At 27.5% G+C, this 20,781-nt stretch overlaps 3 protein-coding genes across 3 annotated transcripts in view; all 3 read left to right on the forward strand.

Annotated features, from left to right (window-relative positions):
• Window positions 1-6,273, forward strand: part of LOC145242927 (protocadherin beta-2-like) — a 12,699-nt gene extending 6,426 nt beyond the window's left edge. Inside the window, exons 3-4 of the mRNA XM_080106037.1 lie at window positions 4,333-4,492; window positions 5,936-6,273. Coding sequence (XP_079962163.1) covers window positions 4,333-4,492; window positions 5,936-6,210 — 435 coding nt within the window. The 3' untranslated portion in view covers window positions 6,211-6,273. The remainder of the gene's footprint in view (window positions 1-4,332; window positions 4,493-5,935) is intronic.
• LOC145242747 (protocadherin beta-15-like) overlaps window positions 1-17,094 on the forward strand; it is a 45,294-nt gene extending 28,200 nt beyond the window's left edge. The window contains exon 5 of the mRNA XM_080105889.1: window positions 15,834-17,094. Within this exon, the coding sequence (XP_079962015.1) occupies window positions 15,834-16,571 (738 nt within the window). The 3' untranslated portion in view covers window positions 16,572-17,094. The remainder of the gene's footprint in view (window positions 1-15,833) is intronic.
• LOC145242895 (protocadherin beta-2-like) lies at window positions 7,113-14,566 on the forward strand. Its single transcript, XM_080106006.1, has 4 exons — window positions 7,113-7,262; window positions 7,982-10,428; window positions 11,564-11,726; window positions 13,344-14,566. Exons 1-4 carry the CDS (start codon window positions 7,253-7,255, stop codon window positions 13,607-13,609), a joined length of 2,886 nt encoding a protein of 961 aa, XP_079962132.1. The 5' UTR covers window positions 7,113-7,252; the 3' UTR covers window positions 13,610-14,566.
• Window positions 17,095-20,781: the final 3,687 nt, after the last annotated feature.

Consider the following 20,781-nt stretch of genomic DNA (forward strand, 5'->3'; position numbering starts at 1 on the left):
ACATACGTACATATATACAGGCATATTTAAGCATATTTCATTAAATATCATAGACAATTTCTCTCTACATATTTTGGTTCTCTTTCTAGTTTCCTAATAAGATAATGAGATTACTGATGTAATCGCTTTTTACACAAGACTTTCAGGTCCATTCTGGTTCATTTTTGCTATTTTGAACTTTATCCAAAGCTCTTTTATTTACTTTATCTATTTTTCATTTTCTACTATATAATAAAATGATTGCAGAAATTCCCCTGTGCATCAAAATACCATAGGTTTGCAACACCATATGCCACATACAAATTTATTATGTCTACATTATTATACACTATCTTATGTAACTGTAGAACACCATTTTAGACACATTTGGTCGTTATAATAAAATTCTATATTTTATGCTAGGAGAAACATCATCACAATTGCAACATCTTTTGACATAGTTCATATTTTCCCCTCTAAATCTAAAGTCCTCTTACCGCCCCCACTGATCACCAGAACTATATACACACCTTATAACTCTTTTTCCCTGGCACCCTTTGTAACTGGTTTATGCTCTCATATACGTACCATTATCTTTCCAGTTACCGCTTACAAAATAATAATTTCTGCTTTCCATAATATTCTGCTTTTCTCATTGGCCAAAAACAGACAGATCCATTATTTGGGAATACACAACTTAATAAAAAAAAAACGAACGCATCAGACTTTCACAAACATGGCCTCTCTCTATACACAAAGAAATCATTTTACAAATATTAAACCAACGCCAACAAATATTAATCGCTCATATTCATAAATTTACATAATAATACCCTTAACATTACATACACAGACAGTATAACCACAAAACTAGCCCCCTTAAATAAAAAGCCATCCCTGATCCAAATATAATTAACATTTACAGTTAACATTGTTTTCTGTTTTACTTTGATTCTCCATACTAAACAGTCACCTATGCTACTTTTTTTCTGTTTTTTTTTTTAATTTTAGTTTGTTTTGTAATGGGTTGTTCACTTTTCAGTGTTTTTTCTTTAAATTTTTTTTTTACTTTGAATTCTTTCCAGTACCCACCCTAAAAAAATACACTCCTTGAAAAAAAAAAAAAAAAAAAAACAATTACGGTTAGCATTATTTTTTTTTTCTACTTCAATTCTCCTTACCAGACAATCAACACTGCTATTTTCTTTGTTTTTTCTAACTCTATTGCTTGACTAACATTTAATCATAACTGCAGATGCTATTTTTTTTTGTTTTTTTATTTTAGTTGGTTTTGTAACGGGTCGTCCACTTTTCCATGTTTTTAAAAAAAATTTTTTACTTAGAATTCTTTAAGCCTAAAAAAATACAATCTCTAGCCAACAAAAAAATTAACATTTACAGTTAGCATTGTTTTTTCCTACTTCGATTCTCCTTACCAGACACTCAACAATGATATTTTCTTTGTTTTTTCTTTACACAGTTAACTATATTGCTTGACTATAACATTTAATTATGACCATAAATCAACATTTTATGTACTTCAAATTATCCTTATGCTTGATACTGAAGCCCTTAAACTGTTTGCTCATTACTATTTGCGAAGTGTGCGTTTGTGTGGGTCTGTGTGTGTATGTGTGTGTGCATGAATTTGTTTGCGTGCGTGAGTTTGTTTGTGCATGTGTGCATCCATGTGTGTGTGTGTGTGTTCGTGTTTTTTGTGTGTGTGTGCTTTTTTGTGTGTGTTTGCGCTTTTGTTTGTGCGTGTTTTTTTTTGTGTGTGTGCTTTTTCCCTGTGTGAGTGTTTTTTGTTTCTACTTCCGTGTGTATGTGTGTGTGAGGTTTCATGATACAAATCAATCTAATACTTGCATTAACCAGACTCAGGCACGGCAACTAGTTGCTAATAAGGACAGTGATTTTACATCTTCTGATGATATCTAATTCATCATCATGAATATGAGAAAGAAGTTTAGCAAAATCTGTGGTACATTCAAAAAGGTTTTTTGAAGTAAATGCATAATGTTCCATAATATTGTATTGAATAAATGAGTACTACTTTGTAATACTCATTCTTTCAATACAATATTATGAGAAATGTCTGGACCTAATGATTGACAGTTAAAACTGAAAAATGCAACCATTAGGCTAGCATACGTAGTTGGAGAAATAAAAATAAGAAATGTAATTAGTATTTTAAGGTTTTCAATGATTCTGTTTTCTCTCAGGTTTATTTTTATCATTTCTTCACATGTTTTCCTTTTTCTGTGAACTAGACCTTCTGTTTCAATTATTCTATATATACCGACAAAGAAAATTTAATTCATCTTTCAATGTGGCCATACCAAGTCTATTCTTCTACACATATGTCCCTATACTGTCTAAATGTTATCTTCCTCTTGGGTTATTACATTAATTTAAACATTTGAATAATTATCTTTATTGATTTAAGGTTTTCATTAAATTAATTTCAATTTATTAAAGCCATTTGTTATTTTCCTGTTGTCTGTAAGAAATGCAGCATAAAAATTTTTTTTCCAATACTTTTTTTATTACTTAACATATTGAAAATGTTATTTTCATTGTCTTTCTAGACAAATTTTTAAATATGACTATATATATTTAAAATTATTTCTAATTAGAAACATATTACAAAGGCAACACTGAGTGAATACTGCTAATATATATATATATATATATATATATATATATATATTTATTTAATAATAAACATTTAATTATAATCCACACATATATGCTTCATCCTAATAGAATCATCAATATGGAAGAAAACAAGTTGCATAATTTGAATCCGAAACAAAAGTCATCTTTATTCATTTTCTGGCACTTTAACCAAATGGCCAACTTCAACAACTATGTTACAGGCCAAGAAATAGATCCTATTTGTGTCAGGAAGTGTTCATCAGACTGTGTGGATAGGAACTTCACATTTTAACATAGATTAGACAGCTTATTCTATTTTCTCTTAAAAAGCCTATCTGAAGGTTAAATATAAATAATTATTTAATAATAAATATTTAATTATTATCCACATGTGCATAAATTTCATCCTCATAGAATCTTTAGTGTGGAAGATAAATGTTTATCTGGTCGCATGATTCAACCCCCACACATGAGTCACCTTTTACTCATTTTCCAACACTCTAACCAAACAGTCAACTTCAACATGCAACAAGCTGAGGAATAGATCCTATTTATGTCATGATATAATAACTTTATAACTGTTAACATTTTACTTCACTTCCATTTACAGGGTAGAACAATAAAATTGTCGCTCTAAAGGAAACAACACTACAGCTTTATTTTAAAACTTTTATTGAAAAAATTTATTTAGATAACTTGATTATGTAGTAGAGCTGCCATCTATTCACTGTAGCTGCCTTCAGCCTCAATCAACGCCTCAATATGGGTCCGGAACTGGGACCATGTCTTTTCCACAAGTGCTGGCGAGAGCTCAATGAATACTTGGCGGATGGTGGTGATCAAGCTGGCTTTGATGTTATGGGAGGTCATGTTGGTGATATTCTTAACGTATGACCAAATGAAGTAGTCCAGCGGGTTCAGATTGGGGAAGGAGAGGGGTCAGTGAGAGAAGAGTACACAGTTATAGAACTCCTTCTGAAGCCAAGCCTGAATCTAGTGGGCCGGCGCTTGAAACTGGTTGTGCCTTGCCAGGATGATAAGAAACCTTAGATACATCCACACAATCCAAACGCAGAAGATACACTCTCTAATCAATGTAGTTATATAATTTATAAACTTTGCTGGCTCACACTTTTAGTAATTTACACACAAAGTTTTTTTTTTTTCATTTAAATGTGACCATAGAGAAAGGAAAAGCAAAAAATTATTTTGCCTTTTCACTTACAATTTAGAAACAGTTCACAACTTGTTGAAAACAAACTTGTTCCCTAAAAAAGGAATATTTGAATATAAGGCAAGAAAATATTGTGAAATCAAACAAATTGTTGTATTGTTATATTAAAATCAAAACAGTCTTTAAGAAGCAATAGTTAATTAATAGAATGTAATTTTTCAAAACTAATATGCAAATTAATTAAACTTACAACTGATAGCACGAATATATAAGTAGTATATTAAAAAATTGTATGTCTAATGTGTACAGTGGAATTAACTTAAAATAGGGCGTTTTGACTTTGGTGTGTAAGAAATGAGTTCAACTTTTGCAGTTAGTATGCAATATGAATATTTTAGTTCAATTATTGCATTTTAATTTTTAAGATTTATGATTATAATAAATAAAGGATCAAAGAAAATATGTATATTTTATATTGCTTTTATTATACATCCATTTATGTATATTGTTTCGTTTAGATGTATGTTCAAGATGTAGCACTGCCATCAAATAGTAATAGAAAAGACAGGAGGACAGGCAGAATACAAGAATATTCAAGTAGAAGTTCAATAAAATCTAACCATGATGACAGAAAAGGATGGAATGTAGCAAACACAAGACAAGCTGAAGTTGTATCAGGTAATATGCATATTTTGTAAATTATTTTCTAAATATTTTGTACCCATAATATTGAATGTTAGCAATATTACTACTTATTTATTAACAATGCAACGATGAACTATCTTATTAAGATTCTTTCAGTGATTCAAATATTAACCAAGAATATCACAAAAGCAATTAAAAATATTTTTATTTTATACATACACATATTAACAGTGTATATTTAAAAAATTCAAAATATTAATTATGATTTGAAATATGTGAAGCATACTTTGATAATAAAGACTTAACCATGTTATTTTTCATGTATGCACGTTTCTAAACAATAAAAAAAAACATTTATTAGTTAAATTACATTTACATAAAGACACAGAAGGTAAATTATTTTCTTCATCAGTGTATCTCATAGTTTATCAATTTTCAAATACTTCTAAAATTATGTTGACATACCATATATCTCCAAAAACAATTCGGAGTTAAGAGTATATAAAAAAAAATGATATATGAGAGTCATTCCAAAAGTAAAGCCTCCTATTTTTTAACTCAAAAAATTGAAGAGCTATGATAACAGGAGTGATACCATTAAAACAAGTGGTCTTTTTATGCTCCAAAATTTATTTTTCAACATAGTTACCACCATTCTCAAAGCACTTTAGCCAGGAATTCAATGATGCATTTCTGCTTCTGAGGCACATCCACAATAAGGATTGCTTTCTTAAAGTCTCACACTGTCAAAATCTGCAACAGAAAGATTAAACTTTCAGGTCATGAATGCATAAGTTCAGTCAGCATTACAATGCAATTTGCAATCCTCTTTGATCCATTCGAGTGGAATAAAAATAAGGCATTATTTTTGGAACGCCGTTCATATTTTATGAGATTCTTTACAAATAATATAAATTCAAATAGTTCAAATGAACTCCTTTAATAAAACAGCTTTTTTTTTATTTTGTTTCTTTACTTTCAATATTTAATACAAGCAACTCTCAAATTCCAAGATGTCCCATTCTAACTTATCTAGTCTAAACTAAATAACCTTTTGATAACTTATTAAAATTAAATACCGGTTCATAAAATGTCTCATCAATTTTTGGTTAAGGCAATTGTGCATTTTCTAAGCAGTATCATTTAAAAAAAATTATTGATCAAGTCAGCAATTAAATTTGTTTTTTCTAAACAAAGGTAATTACAGGCTCAGTAAGGCATTGCACACGTATGTTTATATTGTCAGTAAAAATTCTTCAAGTAACTTTTTTCATTTTAAACTAGATAAAAATTAATATATATTTTTCTTAATTTGTTACTTTTAATTTATTACTGAATGCAAAAATAAAAAATATATTTTTTACTAATAAATCTAAATTTGTAAATTGTCTATGATAGATATGATGAAGCTTCTTCAAATGCTTACAGTTTTCTTGTTTTCCACAGTAATTATTTTTTTGATTTTATATTTTACAGATGTATATCCTTCTCAATACTGTAATCCTCCTCCTTCACAAACAGACCAACAACAAACATCAGAAATCAGGCCGTTGGGACAGATTGTTAACTATCCTAGTGATACTACAATAGTAGCCAGGGGCTTTTATACACCCTATATGAATGAAAACAGTCCTAATACAGATACAAATAGCAATTACCCTTCTAATAGACATTTACAATCAAGAAATATCTCTACAAGTGGAAGTCAAACTTCAATCAATAGACCATTACCTCCTGTACCAAACATCTAAATGAAATCCATAGAAATATTTTATCATTCTTATTGTTAGTTTAGAAACTTGAAAAAATAAAAATGAATAATAACTACAACATTAATGTATCAACAGAAATTGGTAAACACCATTAAAATATTACATTATTCACTTAAAGAAATCGGTTACTATTTGTTTCAACTGCACTGATTCATAAATTTAAGTATTTTAAGAATTATATAAAACCATAATTATAATATAGAAGATATTTATGTTCTATATTTGATATTGTTAATAAAAGTCAAAGTATTTAGATTTTAATGATTTTTTTTAAATATACTTTAAAGTATGCTGAAATAAATACAACTAAATTAAATGTAAATTAATGAATTATATAAATAAAATTTAAGAATGCATTACTGTGAATCGTTTTCAATGTTTAAAATTTTTCCCATCACATATTAAATAAAGAAAACGTTTCAGTAAAGGTTTCTGTATATACAATTAAAGACAATTGAAACTGCATAAATCTGTTTTCACTTGCTTTAAATTATTAAAATATTTAAAAACTGATAAATAAATCCTTATATAAAATGATACTGCTAAAAACTTACACATATAATAAGAATATCAGCATTAAAATATTTAAACTTACAATCTTGTTCGAAAATGTTACTTAAGATAGAAAGAGAAATATAAAAGAGAAAGGAAGAATAGAATCATTTGACCATTGCATTTTGGGAGTTTATCATAATTTTTTTTTTTTAATAATAAAATTGATATAAGTGCCAAATCCTGCTTTTAATTTTATGTATATTTGATAAGAAATAAATTAAAATAAAAAATATGTCTAAAAATATAAACAAACTTCATTCAAAAGGAGGCTATTTACTGACAATGTTTTATGAAAGAGGAGGGGATGTATAAAGGGAGAGAAGTGAACTGCAGCAGCCATTACACAGACGGCACACTACTCAGGACTGCTGTAACTTTAAAAAAGAAATGTACAAATATAACGTTAAAACATAGAAACATCACATATTCTCCATTTAATTTAACTGGAATTTGAAGGGAGAAGTTTATGAAGAAAGGTAATTTTTCCATTGTTATTTCTTATCTTCATTGGCTTTTATTATTTGTAATGAATAGAAAGAAAACTGATGTTCTATTTTCTATTGCTAGTTGTTCCAGCCATTGCTTAATGAAATATCTTAAAAGAAAAATACTTAATAAATATTCATCTATTATTTTCTATTTCATAAAATATATCAGTTTCCTTATCCTTCTCTTACTTGCTATTATTATTATTAATATTATTATTATTATTATTATTAATATTATTATTATTATTATTGACCGAAATATTCATAAATATTTTATTTTTTAATCTCATCTAAGTTTACTCTACTTTTATTTACATTTTTAATATCGTCATTCGCATTTTTTTTATTTTCAATTTAATATATAAAAATGTATAGTTGAGGCATTTCCAATGTATTCATAAAAGACACATACAAAAATCATTTATATTTATAATAAGTAATATTTCAACGTTATATAGTTATTCTAATAAATTTGGTCAAAATAATAATGGTAAATGCATATCATCAATAAACTAATGTATATATCAGTTGCAGTAAATTTCTCAAGCTATCAACACATGTGGTCTTATACCAAAATTTTTTTTAGAATAATTATATATTGAATGCAGTAAATGATATCATCTTCATTGTCAAAATCAAAATTTTATAAATAAAAAATATAAATGAATTCTACTTTTATTAAATATGGCTGTGATTTAACATTTCAGAAACTATTCACAGAACTACATTTCATCATCAAATAAACAACTTATTATTCAACATGGTACTAAAGGAATTATTTGTACTGGTTTGGATGATAAATGCTTGTATGTGTACAGATTTTACATATAATGTGGAAGAAGGAAAAAGTCCAGATATTTATGTTGGTGATGTTGCTGCTGATTCACATGTGATTAAGGATATTGCTGAGTCTGACCATAAACTCATTGGATTCAGCCTTCTTCATAAAGGGGCTACTGCGAATTCTCCATTATTTAGAATATCGAAAAGAACTGGAAAACTATACACTGCACAACCATTAGATGCAGAATCTCTTTGTATTTATAAAAAAGAATGTTTTCAGATGGTGGATGTTGCAGTTAGAAAATCAACAACTGTTTTCAAGTTATTAGAAATCAAAGTAATAATACAGGATATCAATGATCATCAGCCAGAGTTTCCGGATAAACAAGTTAATGTGAAATTTAATGAAGATGTTGCCATAGGAACTAAAGTATCAATACCAAATGCTATAGACAAAGATGTAGGAATCATTAATTCCCAAATTACTTATGAACTAAAAAATACCAAAGATGAACCTTTCATATTATCTACAATGAAGAAAATTGATGGAACAACTGATCTGAGTATAGAATTAAAACGACTTCTCAACAGAGAAAACAAGGATTCTTATACAATTCAAGTAATTGCAAAAGATGGAGGATCCCCACCAAAACAAAGTGCATTAACTGTTCACATTTCAATCACAGATGTAAATGATAATGCACCAATATTTTCTAAAAAGGTTTATAATGTTTCTATTGACAGCAAACACAATGAAGCCAAACCAGTTGTCATATTATCTGCTAAAGATTTAGATTCTGGAGAAAATGGTAAAGTAAAATATCATATTACGGCAAAAACAACTGAAAGCACAAGAAAGACATTTCATTTAAATGAAATTACTGGAGAATTATTTTTAAATAAAAAAGACATATTAAATAAGGAAGTAATATATGAATTATATGTAGAAGCGAGAGATGGAGGTAATCCACCTTTACGATCATTAGCCATGGTTTTTGTAAATGTTATGAACCAGCAAAATAAAGCTCCATTAATAGATGTGAACTTTTTTTCCACATCCAGGGAAAATACAGTTGATGTTTCTGAAAATATAAAAGTTGGTAGTTTCATTGCTTATGTGAAAGTAAGTGATGAGGATGCTGGTCAGAATGGAGAAGTGAACTGTGAAATAAAACATGATAAATTTCAATTGCAAAACATGGGAACCAAGAAATACCAAGTTATAGTGAAAACTCTTTTAGACAGGGAAACTGAAGATCATCACAGTATAATTATCAAATGTCAAGACAAAGGATCTCCTCCTCTTCAAAGCAAAAGGACATTTTCTGTACATGTGATTGATGTTAATGATGTAGAACCAGTGTTTTCTAAACAATTATTTAAATTCTTCATTGATGAAAACCAGAGATCGAAAATTCCTATTGGCACAATCAATGCCACAGATCCAGACTTGGGACTTGGAGGTAAACTGTCTTTTTCTTTAGTGAGCACCAATAAACAATTTGTACCATTTCGAATCACTGAAAATGGATTAATCTCTTCAATTATGTCTTTAGACCATGAGTTTCAAGATACTTATAATTTTGAAGTGTTTGTAAAAGACAAAGGAAGTCCATCATTGAATAACACAGTGAATGTGATTGTTAAGGTGAGAGATGAAAATGATAATGCTCCATATTTCACATTTCCCAGTGTTAATCCTTATAATATGGATGTAACATATTACCCGCATCATACAAAGAACATCAGCCAGATAAAGGCATCAGACAGTGACAGTCAAGAGAATGCATTTCTGAAATATGAAATAATCAGAGGCAATAGCAAACAGATATTCAGCATCAACCAGTACACTGGTTTGTTATGTTCAACTCATGTCCTAAGCCAACAAGATGCTGGCTCATATGAGCTGGAGTTTCTAGTGAAGGACAGTGGTAGCCCAGTTCTATCAGCCAGAACTACTGTATATTTGACACTGACCGTAAGCAACAAGACATCAGAAATGTTAAATGCTGTTAACATCAAAAAAGATAACAAGATCCACCTGACTTCAGCAATTATCATTGTGTCTGTAGCAGTGACAATAGCTGTGATCATTACAGCTTCAATCTCAGTGTGTATCCTTCGCTGTTGCAATCCTCGAAGTGTTCCAGTAGCAGAAGGCGGATATGTGAGTAGTGGTCAGAGACATTTGATAAGTCCTCCTTACCCAGCCAATCCTTGGTCTAATGTTGCTCTTCCTACAAGTGATGCAGTTGATATGAGAAGAAGCAGTCAACCACCAACACCCAGAATGCAAACACATCCTTACTCAAATGCTCAACAAATGCTGTCATCTCAAGCACCAAAACCAGCTTCAGACTCTATTTCTCAGGTAATAAATTTATAAATTGTATTGATATTTTTTAAACTGTGTTTTTCTTTTTGAAACAGTCACACACACACACACACACACACACACATATGGGCATGTGTGTGTGTGCATACATAAATATATATGTATATAAAAATGCATATATACATATACGTACACACACACATATATATAAATATATATATATACACACATACATATATATATAAATATATATATATACACACATACACACACACATATACACATACACACACACATATATATAAATATATATATATACACATACACACACATATATAAATATATATATATACACATACACACATATATATATACACATACATATATATACACACACACACACACATATATACACACACATATATATATACACACACACACACATATATATATATACACACACACACATATATAAATATACATATATATATATATATATATATATATATATGAGAGAGAGAGAGTTGTCTCTACCCATAGCTGAGTGTCCAGTCAAACCTAGAACAATTTTACTGGTTACCCTTACACATCCTTAGGACAGATTACATGCAAGTCAAATCTGTTAGGAATCCAAATAATAGTATCTACATAGAAGACAAACATTTCACTTTATTATGTAGATAAATGTTTTATTATTTCCCATAAAATGGCTTCATGACAGATTTCTTCTGACATCCTCTTCTCATTCGTATTTTTATTTGTGATGTTTTGTTCAATTTCAGAACAATTTATTTTTAAATGAATTAGATCGAAATTTTTTATAACAAGCAACACCAGATAATTATCAATCACTGTTGATAGTAATGATGTACAAGAGTATTATTTCACAAATTTTTATAATTTTGTCAGGCAAAATATTTACTTTTTTTATCTCCATTTTACTTATGAGATTGTATGGCTTTTGTAAAAATGTAGGTTTACTTTGATTTTTGATTGTTGAATAATTTCAACAAATTATAATCTTCACCATTTTTCAAATAATTTGCTAAACTTCTGTTATACAAATCTATTAAGCAAAAATGCATTACAAAATTCCTTATTAGCTCTGTTTTTTTTTCAAAGAACACATTCATTCATTATATCATTAATCATTATTTTCCATTACCATTAGATGTATATTCAAGATGTTGCTTTGCCCTCTGGTGGAAACAGAAATAAGAAAAGGATTGACTCAACACAAGATTATTCCAGTCAAAGTTCCATAAAATCTTCTCACTATAATGACGGACAGGGTTGGAATGATGCTGACTTAAAACAAACAGACGCCATGGGAGGTTAGTTACAATAATAAGATATTATCAGATAGTGATCTTGGTTCATCTTTGAATTATTTTATAGTTCATTTATATAAGACTCATTTTAAATTTTATTTGTGATTTTTATGTAGAAAAAACTATTTCATTTATTTATACAGAATACAGAATCAAACTTTTATTATTGATAAAACCTTTGAATATTAAATACACATTTTTTACTCATATTTCATTTACTCATTGTTCTTTTGCTCTGTAAGAAAAGAGCATTGATAAGTAATTGTTATTTAATATGTTAGGTCAAAAATAAAACCAACCTAATTGTTTCTGAATTATGAATATATTCATGACATATAAAACAATTTGCAAATCTCAGCTTGCATTATAATTATTGATGCTTTTGATTGAAAATTATTTTTTAATGTAATAATTGGAATGCAAAAATACATAGGCTTACAAATATTAAATGACAATTTTATAAATATGTTTTACTTTGATAGCTCTAATTTTTAAGTTTGATTTGCCCATGTGACTAATTTAAGCTATATAAAAATATATTTATTATCTGATCAATTTTGAATAGAAATTGTTTTGATACAAACAGAAAAGGAAGCTTCAACCAACCTGATTCAATTAATTAATGAAACCTCTATTGAATTTATTTTTTTATATTATTAATTTTTCTAATCAAGTCTGTGATACATTGTAATGTTATTGAAGTAGATTTATTTTTTATATTTCAAATTCACACTAGCTCTTTTGAATGAAAGAAACATATCTATTTACTGAAGTGATTTTTAAAGTTAAATGTTATAAAAAAAGATATGAAAATGCTTAGTTACATCGTTAATTTAATCAGGAAATAGTTGTACAATAGTTGACATGAGATAGAGAACTTAATATAACTTATTAGGTACAATAGAAAAGTGGCGCGTTTTGTTTTGTATCTATAATTTCTATTGCATGTTTATAGTAAATGTTTCATTATTATAAAATCTCTCATGTTTTAAACAATCATATTTTTCAAAGCAGTTAGTTTATTATTTTAACTCCATTATGAATATGTTTATTTCAGTCTACTTATATTTGTTTAAAATATAGAATTTTCATAGAATTTTCTTTGCAAATATTTTTTCAGATTTAATGATTACTAGATTAACAATGAATCATTGTGTCAGTATATATATATATATATATATATATATATATATATATATATATTATAATAAAGTATATAATTTCTTAACTTTGATATTGATTTTTACTATGATCAAAGTCCAATGATTTCCCTCTCTACTCTTTTCCCTCTTTTAATTATTTATCGCACTTCATTCCTTTCACCACTTCTCTTACAATTCCCCTTTATTCATGTTATTTGCCCATCTTCATACTACCTAAAACATTTATTTACAAATACAATGTGCACAATGACAAGAAAGCAAGCAAGATAATAAACATTAGAGCTTTAGTAGTAGATAAATTTTGAATTTAATTTACAATTATATCATTTCGACATAACATAGTTTTCATGATCATAATTGTAGTATCAAATATTGTATAAAAAGTATGAAGTTTTTATATCGTTTCTGTTTGATCATAAATTGGAAGCTAGTTTATTTTCTTTCATTTTATTTTCAGGTGTATATACTTCACAATATTGCAACCCTCCTCCTTTGCATAATGAACAACAAACAGAGATGCGACCTTTGGGACAGACTTCCAATTACCCAAGCGATACTACAATTGTGGCCAGGAGGTTTTATACACCGTATCTGAATGAGAAAAATCCTAGTCAAGATAGCAATAGTGGTAGCTCTTCTCATAGAAATATACAATCAAGAACTGTATCTACAAGTGGTAGTCAGACTTCCATCAATAGACCACTGCCACCTGTGCCTCACTAGGTCCTTTCCTGCTGAAATAATGGACATTTAAAAAAAATTGTAATCGTTTTTAAAAACAAAACAAATCGTTTAAATTTAATTTACGTTAAAATATATTTTAGTTAAAATTAATTGTACACTTGAGACTGTAAATAATGATCGCATTTTTCTATTCTTTTGAATTACGCTTATGGTCACACACATGTGCATATACAGACATATATCTTCTTTTAAAAAAGTTCACACTAAAAGTAGAAAAAAATGTTTTAAAAACCAATGAAATGGTATTTATTTTAACGCTATTTTACAGTGCTCAATATTACAGATTAAAAACATAACACAATTTTTTAAGTTAGGATCTTAGCTAAAATTTTTAAAAACTTAAAAAAATTTTAAAGCATGAACAAATTTCAAAATCTGAGAAATATATGTGAATAATTTAATATTCACATGATTATTTATTAATTATAAGTTATCATTCCATACATTATTTAGACAACATTAGAACTTTTATGTTTTCAATTTAATAATCATTATTCATCATATAAAAATATTTTTTTTGTGATTCTATACTTCTTTAAAACTATTAAACATTTCTAATTTAGTTGCGTTTAATTATATGATGATTTACGTTTTTTTTATAAATAAATTAAAGCAACTAATCATTTTTATAAAGGAATAGTTACAAATTTAGAAAATAATATAATTTAACATTATTTGTAAACAGCAGTTTTACTTTATTTATTTATTTTCAAGTTATATTTGTTGTATTGATTGAAGATCAGAACAATAAAATAAATGAGAAAATAATGAGAAAATATTCAAATAAAATTATATCATAATCATTTCGGCTCTTAAGGTATTTTAATATTCTGACTTTTACTTCTTTAAATCAATAACAACAAAATCATTTTGACGTACAGCCTGATAGTTGTGTTAGCCTAGAATGAAAAAGAAAGAAAGAAAGAAAGAAGAAAATAAACTATGATGAATGCAACTTACTTTACACTGCATTCTGGGAGATCGTTTTGCTTTTTTAGCCAAGTTTAATTATTTTTTAATAAATATATTTTAGAATAATTATGAACAAAATTAAATAGATTCTAGCATTTGTAGGAATTAAATCATCAGTTTTAATACTAAATGCTGTATATAGAGCAATGGAAAGCTTGTAGCAGCCATTTTGCAAGTAATATATTAAATAGGACTACTTGGACATGAATTAAGAATCCATGCTTTTGTTGATATAGTTGCCATCCGATATGAACAAGTTTAATAAAAAGGGTAAGTTGATTTTTTCAGATAATATTTATTCTCTATTTTCTTTGTCTTTTGTTATACTTGGCACAAAAAAGATTAGAAATAGAAGCAGGCCAAATATTAACTACAAAGAAAAATAATGTACAGTCTATATTGTCATTTTCATTAAGGCTTTTCTTTGATTTTATAGTATATTCTGTTTATATATTTCTGGTTGATTTTTAATTCGATTAGTATATTTATTACTAATAATTATGCATTTCTAATATATATATTTTTTTTTTTAATTCTGAATTTATTTTAATCATTTTTGCCTTATTCTGAGCTAACTGTTGTTTTTTATATATTGCCTGTTTGATAATGATATAATTTGATCAATTTAAATGTAAAATAATTGAAATTTTTGAGATGAGGATTAATAATTTATTTCGATTATTTGGACTACTGTTCTCGGTTTGAGTGTTATTCTCACAACGTTTTGAGCAATGTAATCTCTGACCATTTTCAGGTGTATCTTGTCGAATTAGAATGTGTACGGAATTTTTAACAGAACCTTTCTGAATAATTAAAAAATACTAACTAGTGCATGTTCATATAAATATGTGTTTAAAACATTTTAAATCAAACCCAGATACATCAATTTAAAGTTGCCATTTTTATAAACATATACAATTTTAAGTTTCTTTCTATATTAATCAGAAAATATGAAAATACACTTTTATAATTGTATAATTACACTTTGGTGGGTGTTCATTTTTTAAAAAATTTTTTTAGATATTCATGATTTTTAATTAACAATATAACGTTAGATGTATGTTTATTTTGATAAAAATGTAAAACATAAATAGATATTTTCATAATAGAATTATTATAAGAATATATTTTTTAGTTTCTTCATTATTAATAGATTTATTTATCTTTTAAATTACAGAGATTTCTAATGTGGAAAATTCAATCCAGAACAAAACAGAAAGTACATTAAAAGATTAGGATGATGACAAGACTAGCATTTTTCCTACTTTCTGTTTTGCACATTTCATTCTGTGTGGACCTTACATATCATATAGAAGAAGGGAAAAGCCCTGGTGCTTATATTGGAGACATTTCTTCAGATCCTCAAGTGATAAAAGACATTTCAACTGAAGATAAAAAATCTATTCAGTTCAATCTTCTATTACAAGCTGAAACTGGTACGTCTCCATTATTTGATATCTCAAAGAAATCGGGAAAACTGTACACATCCCAAACTTTGGATGCTGAATCAATGTGTATTTTCAAAAAAGAATGTTTTCAAATGATTGATGTTGCTATTCAAAAGGGAACAACTGTTATTACATTATTAGAAGTCAAAGTCATCATTCAAGATATCAATGACCATCAACCTGAGTTTCCTGATAAGCAGATTAAAATTAATTTGAATGAGGATGTAAAAAAAGGAACAAAAGTTTTAATTCCCAATGCTATAGATCAAGATGTCAGTGTGAGAAATTCCAAAATTAAGTATGAACTACAAACACATAAACAGGAACCATTTACATTATTGGTTTCAAAGAATCTTGATGAATCTTCAAAACTTCAACTAACTCTAAATGAAGAACTTGACAGGGAAACTAAAAATTTATATAACATTCAAGTAATTGCTAAAGATAGTGGTTTACCACCAAAACAAAGCATTTTAGATGTTCACGTTTCTGTTATTATTCTTCTCCCAGAATATTTATAATGTTTCTATTCAAAATATACATGACAAAACAAAACCAGTTGCCATTATTTCAGCTACAGATTTAGATTCAGGTAAAAACAGTAAAATCCAGTATCATTACAGCACAAAAACTCTGGATTTTGCAAAACAGTTATTCCAACTAAATGAAGAGAATGGTGAAATTCTTTTGAATAAGAATCCAACTTTAGGACAACAATCAACTTACGAGTTGTATGTTCAAGCGAAAGATGGAGGAAATCCTTCTTTAAGTTCTATTGCTATAGTCCACATCAATGTGATCAACCAAGAAAATAATCCACCAAAAATAAAAGTGACTTTTGTCTCCACATCATGGGACAATACAGTGGAGATTTCTGAAAACATCAAAGTAGGAAGTTTCATTGCTTATGTGAAAGTGAGCGACCAAGATGAAGGACAGAATGGGGAAGTAAAATGTGAACTAAACCATGATAAATTTCAGCTTCGTATTATGGACAAGCAAAAATATCAAGTAATTGTAAAAAGTACATTAGACAGAGAAAAAGAGGAACAACATGACATCATCATCATTTGTAAAGATAAAGGATCTCCTCCTTTGAAAAGTAAAAGCAGGTTCTCAATTAAAGTGACAGATTTCAATGATGTACAACCACAATTTTCTAAACAGTCATTTGAATTCTTCATTGATGAAAACCAAAGATCGAAAATTCCTATTGGCACAATCAATGCCACAGATCCAGACTTAGGACTTGGAGGTAAACTGTCTTTTTCTTTAGTGAGCACCAATAAACAATTTGTACCATTTCGCATCACTGAAAATGGATTAATCTCTTCAATTATGTCTTTAGACCATGAGTTTCAAGATACTTATAATTTTGAAGTGTTTGTAAAAGACAAAGGAAGTCCATCATTGAATAACACAGTGAATGTGATTGTTAAGGTGAGAGATGAAAATGATAATGCTCCATATTTCACATTTCCCAGTGTTAATCCTTATAATATGGATGTAACATATTACCCGCATCATACAAAGAACATCAGCCAGATAAAGGCATCAGACAGTGACAGTCAAGAGAATGCATTTCTAAAATATGAAATAATCAGAGGCAATAGCAAACAGATATTCAGCATCAACCAGTACACTGGTTTGTTATGTTCAACTCATGTCCTAAGCCAACAAGATGCTGGCTCATATACGCTGGAGTTTCTAGTGAAGGACAGTGGTAGCCCAGTTCTATCAGCCAGAACTACTGTATATTTGACACTGACCGTAAGCAACAAGACATCAGAAATGTTAAATGCTGTTAACATCAAAAAAGATAACAAGATCCACCTGACTTCAGCAATTATCATTGTGTCTGTAGCAGTGACAATAGCTGTGATCATTACAGCTTCAATCTCAGTGTGTATCCTTCGCTGTTGCAATCCTCGAAGTGTTCCAGTAGCAGAAGGCGGATATGTGAGTAGTGGTCAGAGACATTTGATAAGTCCTCCTTACCCAGCCAATCCTTGGTCTAATGTTGCTCTTCCTACAAGTGATGCAGTTGATATGAGAAGAAGCAGTCAACCACCAACACCCAGAATGCAAACTCATCCTTACTCAAGTGCTCAACAAATACTATCTTCTCAAGGATCAAAACCACAACCAGCCTCAAATGATGCATCGCAGGTAGGATTACTTTTTATTGTAATTCATTTGTTTAAATTACTATAATATATCTGCCGAAAGGCTTTTGTATTTAAAATTAACTATTAAACAGTAACTTTACAACATATTTCCTTTATTCTTCAATTACATATCTAATATCTTTCATTGCAATTTGTATCATGCCTTTGTATCATGTTTAACTTCTCAAGATCATTTTAGCAGTTTTCCAAGTTATTTAAAACTTTATTTTAATATAAAATTCAGGATAAATGCTCATATTAAACTACAAGTGAATAAATTAAATTAAATTTTTTATTCAAGCTTCAAGAAAATTTGTCTCTTCACAACAGAAATATGCAGTTTTGATTTTCTGGAATTTCATGTATTCTATTTACTAACTTCAGTTGTTTTATGCTTTAAATTGACTTATGTCTTAATAGAAGTACTCCTTTAATTCTATCTTATTATTTTCCAAATTTAATTCTTAGTTTATATTTTTTATCGAACCAATATTATTTTTTTTAACATTTTGCACCATTGTTTTAAAACACAGATTTTTATTGAAATTGTTTTAAAACACAGATTTTTATTGAAATTGTTTTAAAACATAGATTTTTATTGAAATTGTTTTAAAACATAGATTTTTATTGAAATTGTTTTAAAACATAGATTTTTATTGAAATTGTATTAAAACATAGATTTTTATTGAAATTGTTTTAAAACACAGATTTTTATTGAAATTGTTTTAAAACACAGATTTTTATTGAAATTGTTTTAAAACACAGATTTTTATTGAAATTGTTTTAAAACACAGATTTTTATTGAAATTGTTTTAAAACACAGATTTTTATTGAAATTGTTTTAAAACATAGATTTTTATTGAAATTGTTTTAAAACACAGATTTTTATTGAAATTGTTTTAAAACACAGATTTTTATTGAAAATCTGTTTCAACTAAAATATTTCAATATGATCATCTTTTTTATGTTGGCACTTTTAATGCAATATTCCTTGCTTGTATTTGATCTAAGAAAATTACTTAAAATCTGGTGCAAGTGGTTTTTAATGATTGATATTTTTGTATGTTAACTAATTTTTGTATCATAGAATTTTTATTATTTTTTATACTTTTATTAAATTACTTTCATAAAAAAGCTTTTGAAATACTTAAGCATTTTAATATCCTCTGTAAACTTCACATATCTTTTCTTGTATGCTTGATTTTATTATAACTTTATTTGAACAGAAAGCATTTTTGTTTTGTGAGAATGCTTATTTCCTTCCATATTTAGTGTTAAAATAAACATAAAATGTTAAAATTGATATAAAATGAATGCGTGAATCAATGTCTTATATACTGAATTTTCTTTATGAATTAAATTTCAACTTATGATTGAAAAGCCCCCAATAAAAAATAAATTTAAAAACCAAATAAAAGTGTTTACATTATGTTTAAGACAATCAAACTATTTAGTTGTTTTTTTACTTGTATAATGTTTATTTTCAAAAATATTTTTTTACTTTTCTTATAAAGATACAGAACACATAAAAATACAGTTTCTGATTTGTCTCATATCAAAAAAAAAAAAGTTATTTTGTGTATTTATAATGTTTTTTTATTTTGTCTGTAACATTATTATTTCCTGAAAAATTATATTGATATTTTAATTTCATGTTTGATTTATTATTCAATAAAATAAAATCAATTATTTTTTATCATTTAACAATTGTGTCTATTTTTATAGATTATATCTATAACATAGAAAATATTCCAGTATGATTTTGGAAATCCTAAAAGAGAAACATCATGTCTCAGTTTTGATTTCGATTTTAATAGTAAAATTGGCATGTAAAACATTTTTTCTTTTGTTTTTTTTCTTAATTTATAATTGAGCTGCTTTTTATTTTTGACATTTGTTTGATAACATCAAATATTTGTGCATTTGGAAAGTCATAAATCTAATTCACAATGTATTTTCGTTTAGTGATTACATTAAGTTTATGTGTGTTGTATCTGGATATTTTTAAGAAAAATATTCATATAATGAAAATAATAGTAAGGAAATTACGAGATTGTCTGAGAACAACCATAACATAATAATCAGCTCATGGACAGATTTAATTGTTAATGCATTTCTTCATAGTACAACACTTGATATACATCTTTTAATTATTTACACATGTATTACAATCTTACTTGAATGTTTTAAAACGAAAACAGATATTTGTTATGCACACAGTAACAATTATTGAAATTGTAACTATCAAATTTTAACAAAGAGGTTTCTTTTAGACTGGGATAAGAGTGTGATGTTTTGTCCTTTGTTAGAGAAGGAGAAATTCTTTCTAACTAGAGCAATTTTTATTTTAATCTGAATCCATTTTGATAAGCTAAATATTCTTCACATTAAAAACTGACCCTCTATCTAACTTTGCCCTATTGGAAGTGAATCGACACAGACAGGGTCTGTGATGGATACTTAACTAATTAAAAAAAGTAAGAATGCAAAACAAATCGCATGGAATGTATACAATTTTTAATGATAACTAAATCGTCAAATATAAATGATTATAAAAGAAAAT

Source organism: Euprymna scolopes, chromosome 21 (assembly GCF_053919585.1).
Source record: "Euprymna scolopes isolate OS-2025 chromosome 21, ASM5391958v1, whole genome shotgun sequence".
Lineage (NCBI taxonomy): Eukaryota > Metazoa > Mollusca > Cephalopoda > Sepiida > Sepiolidae > Euprymna > Euprymna scolopes.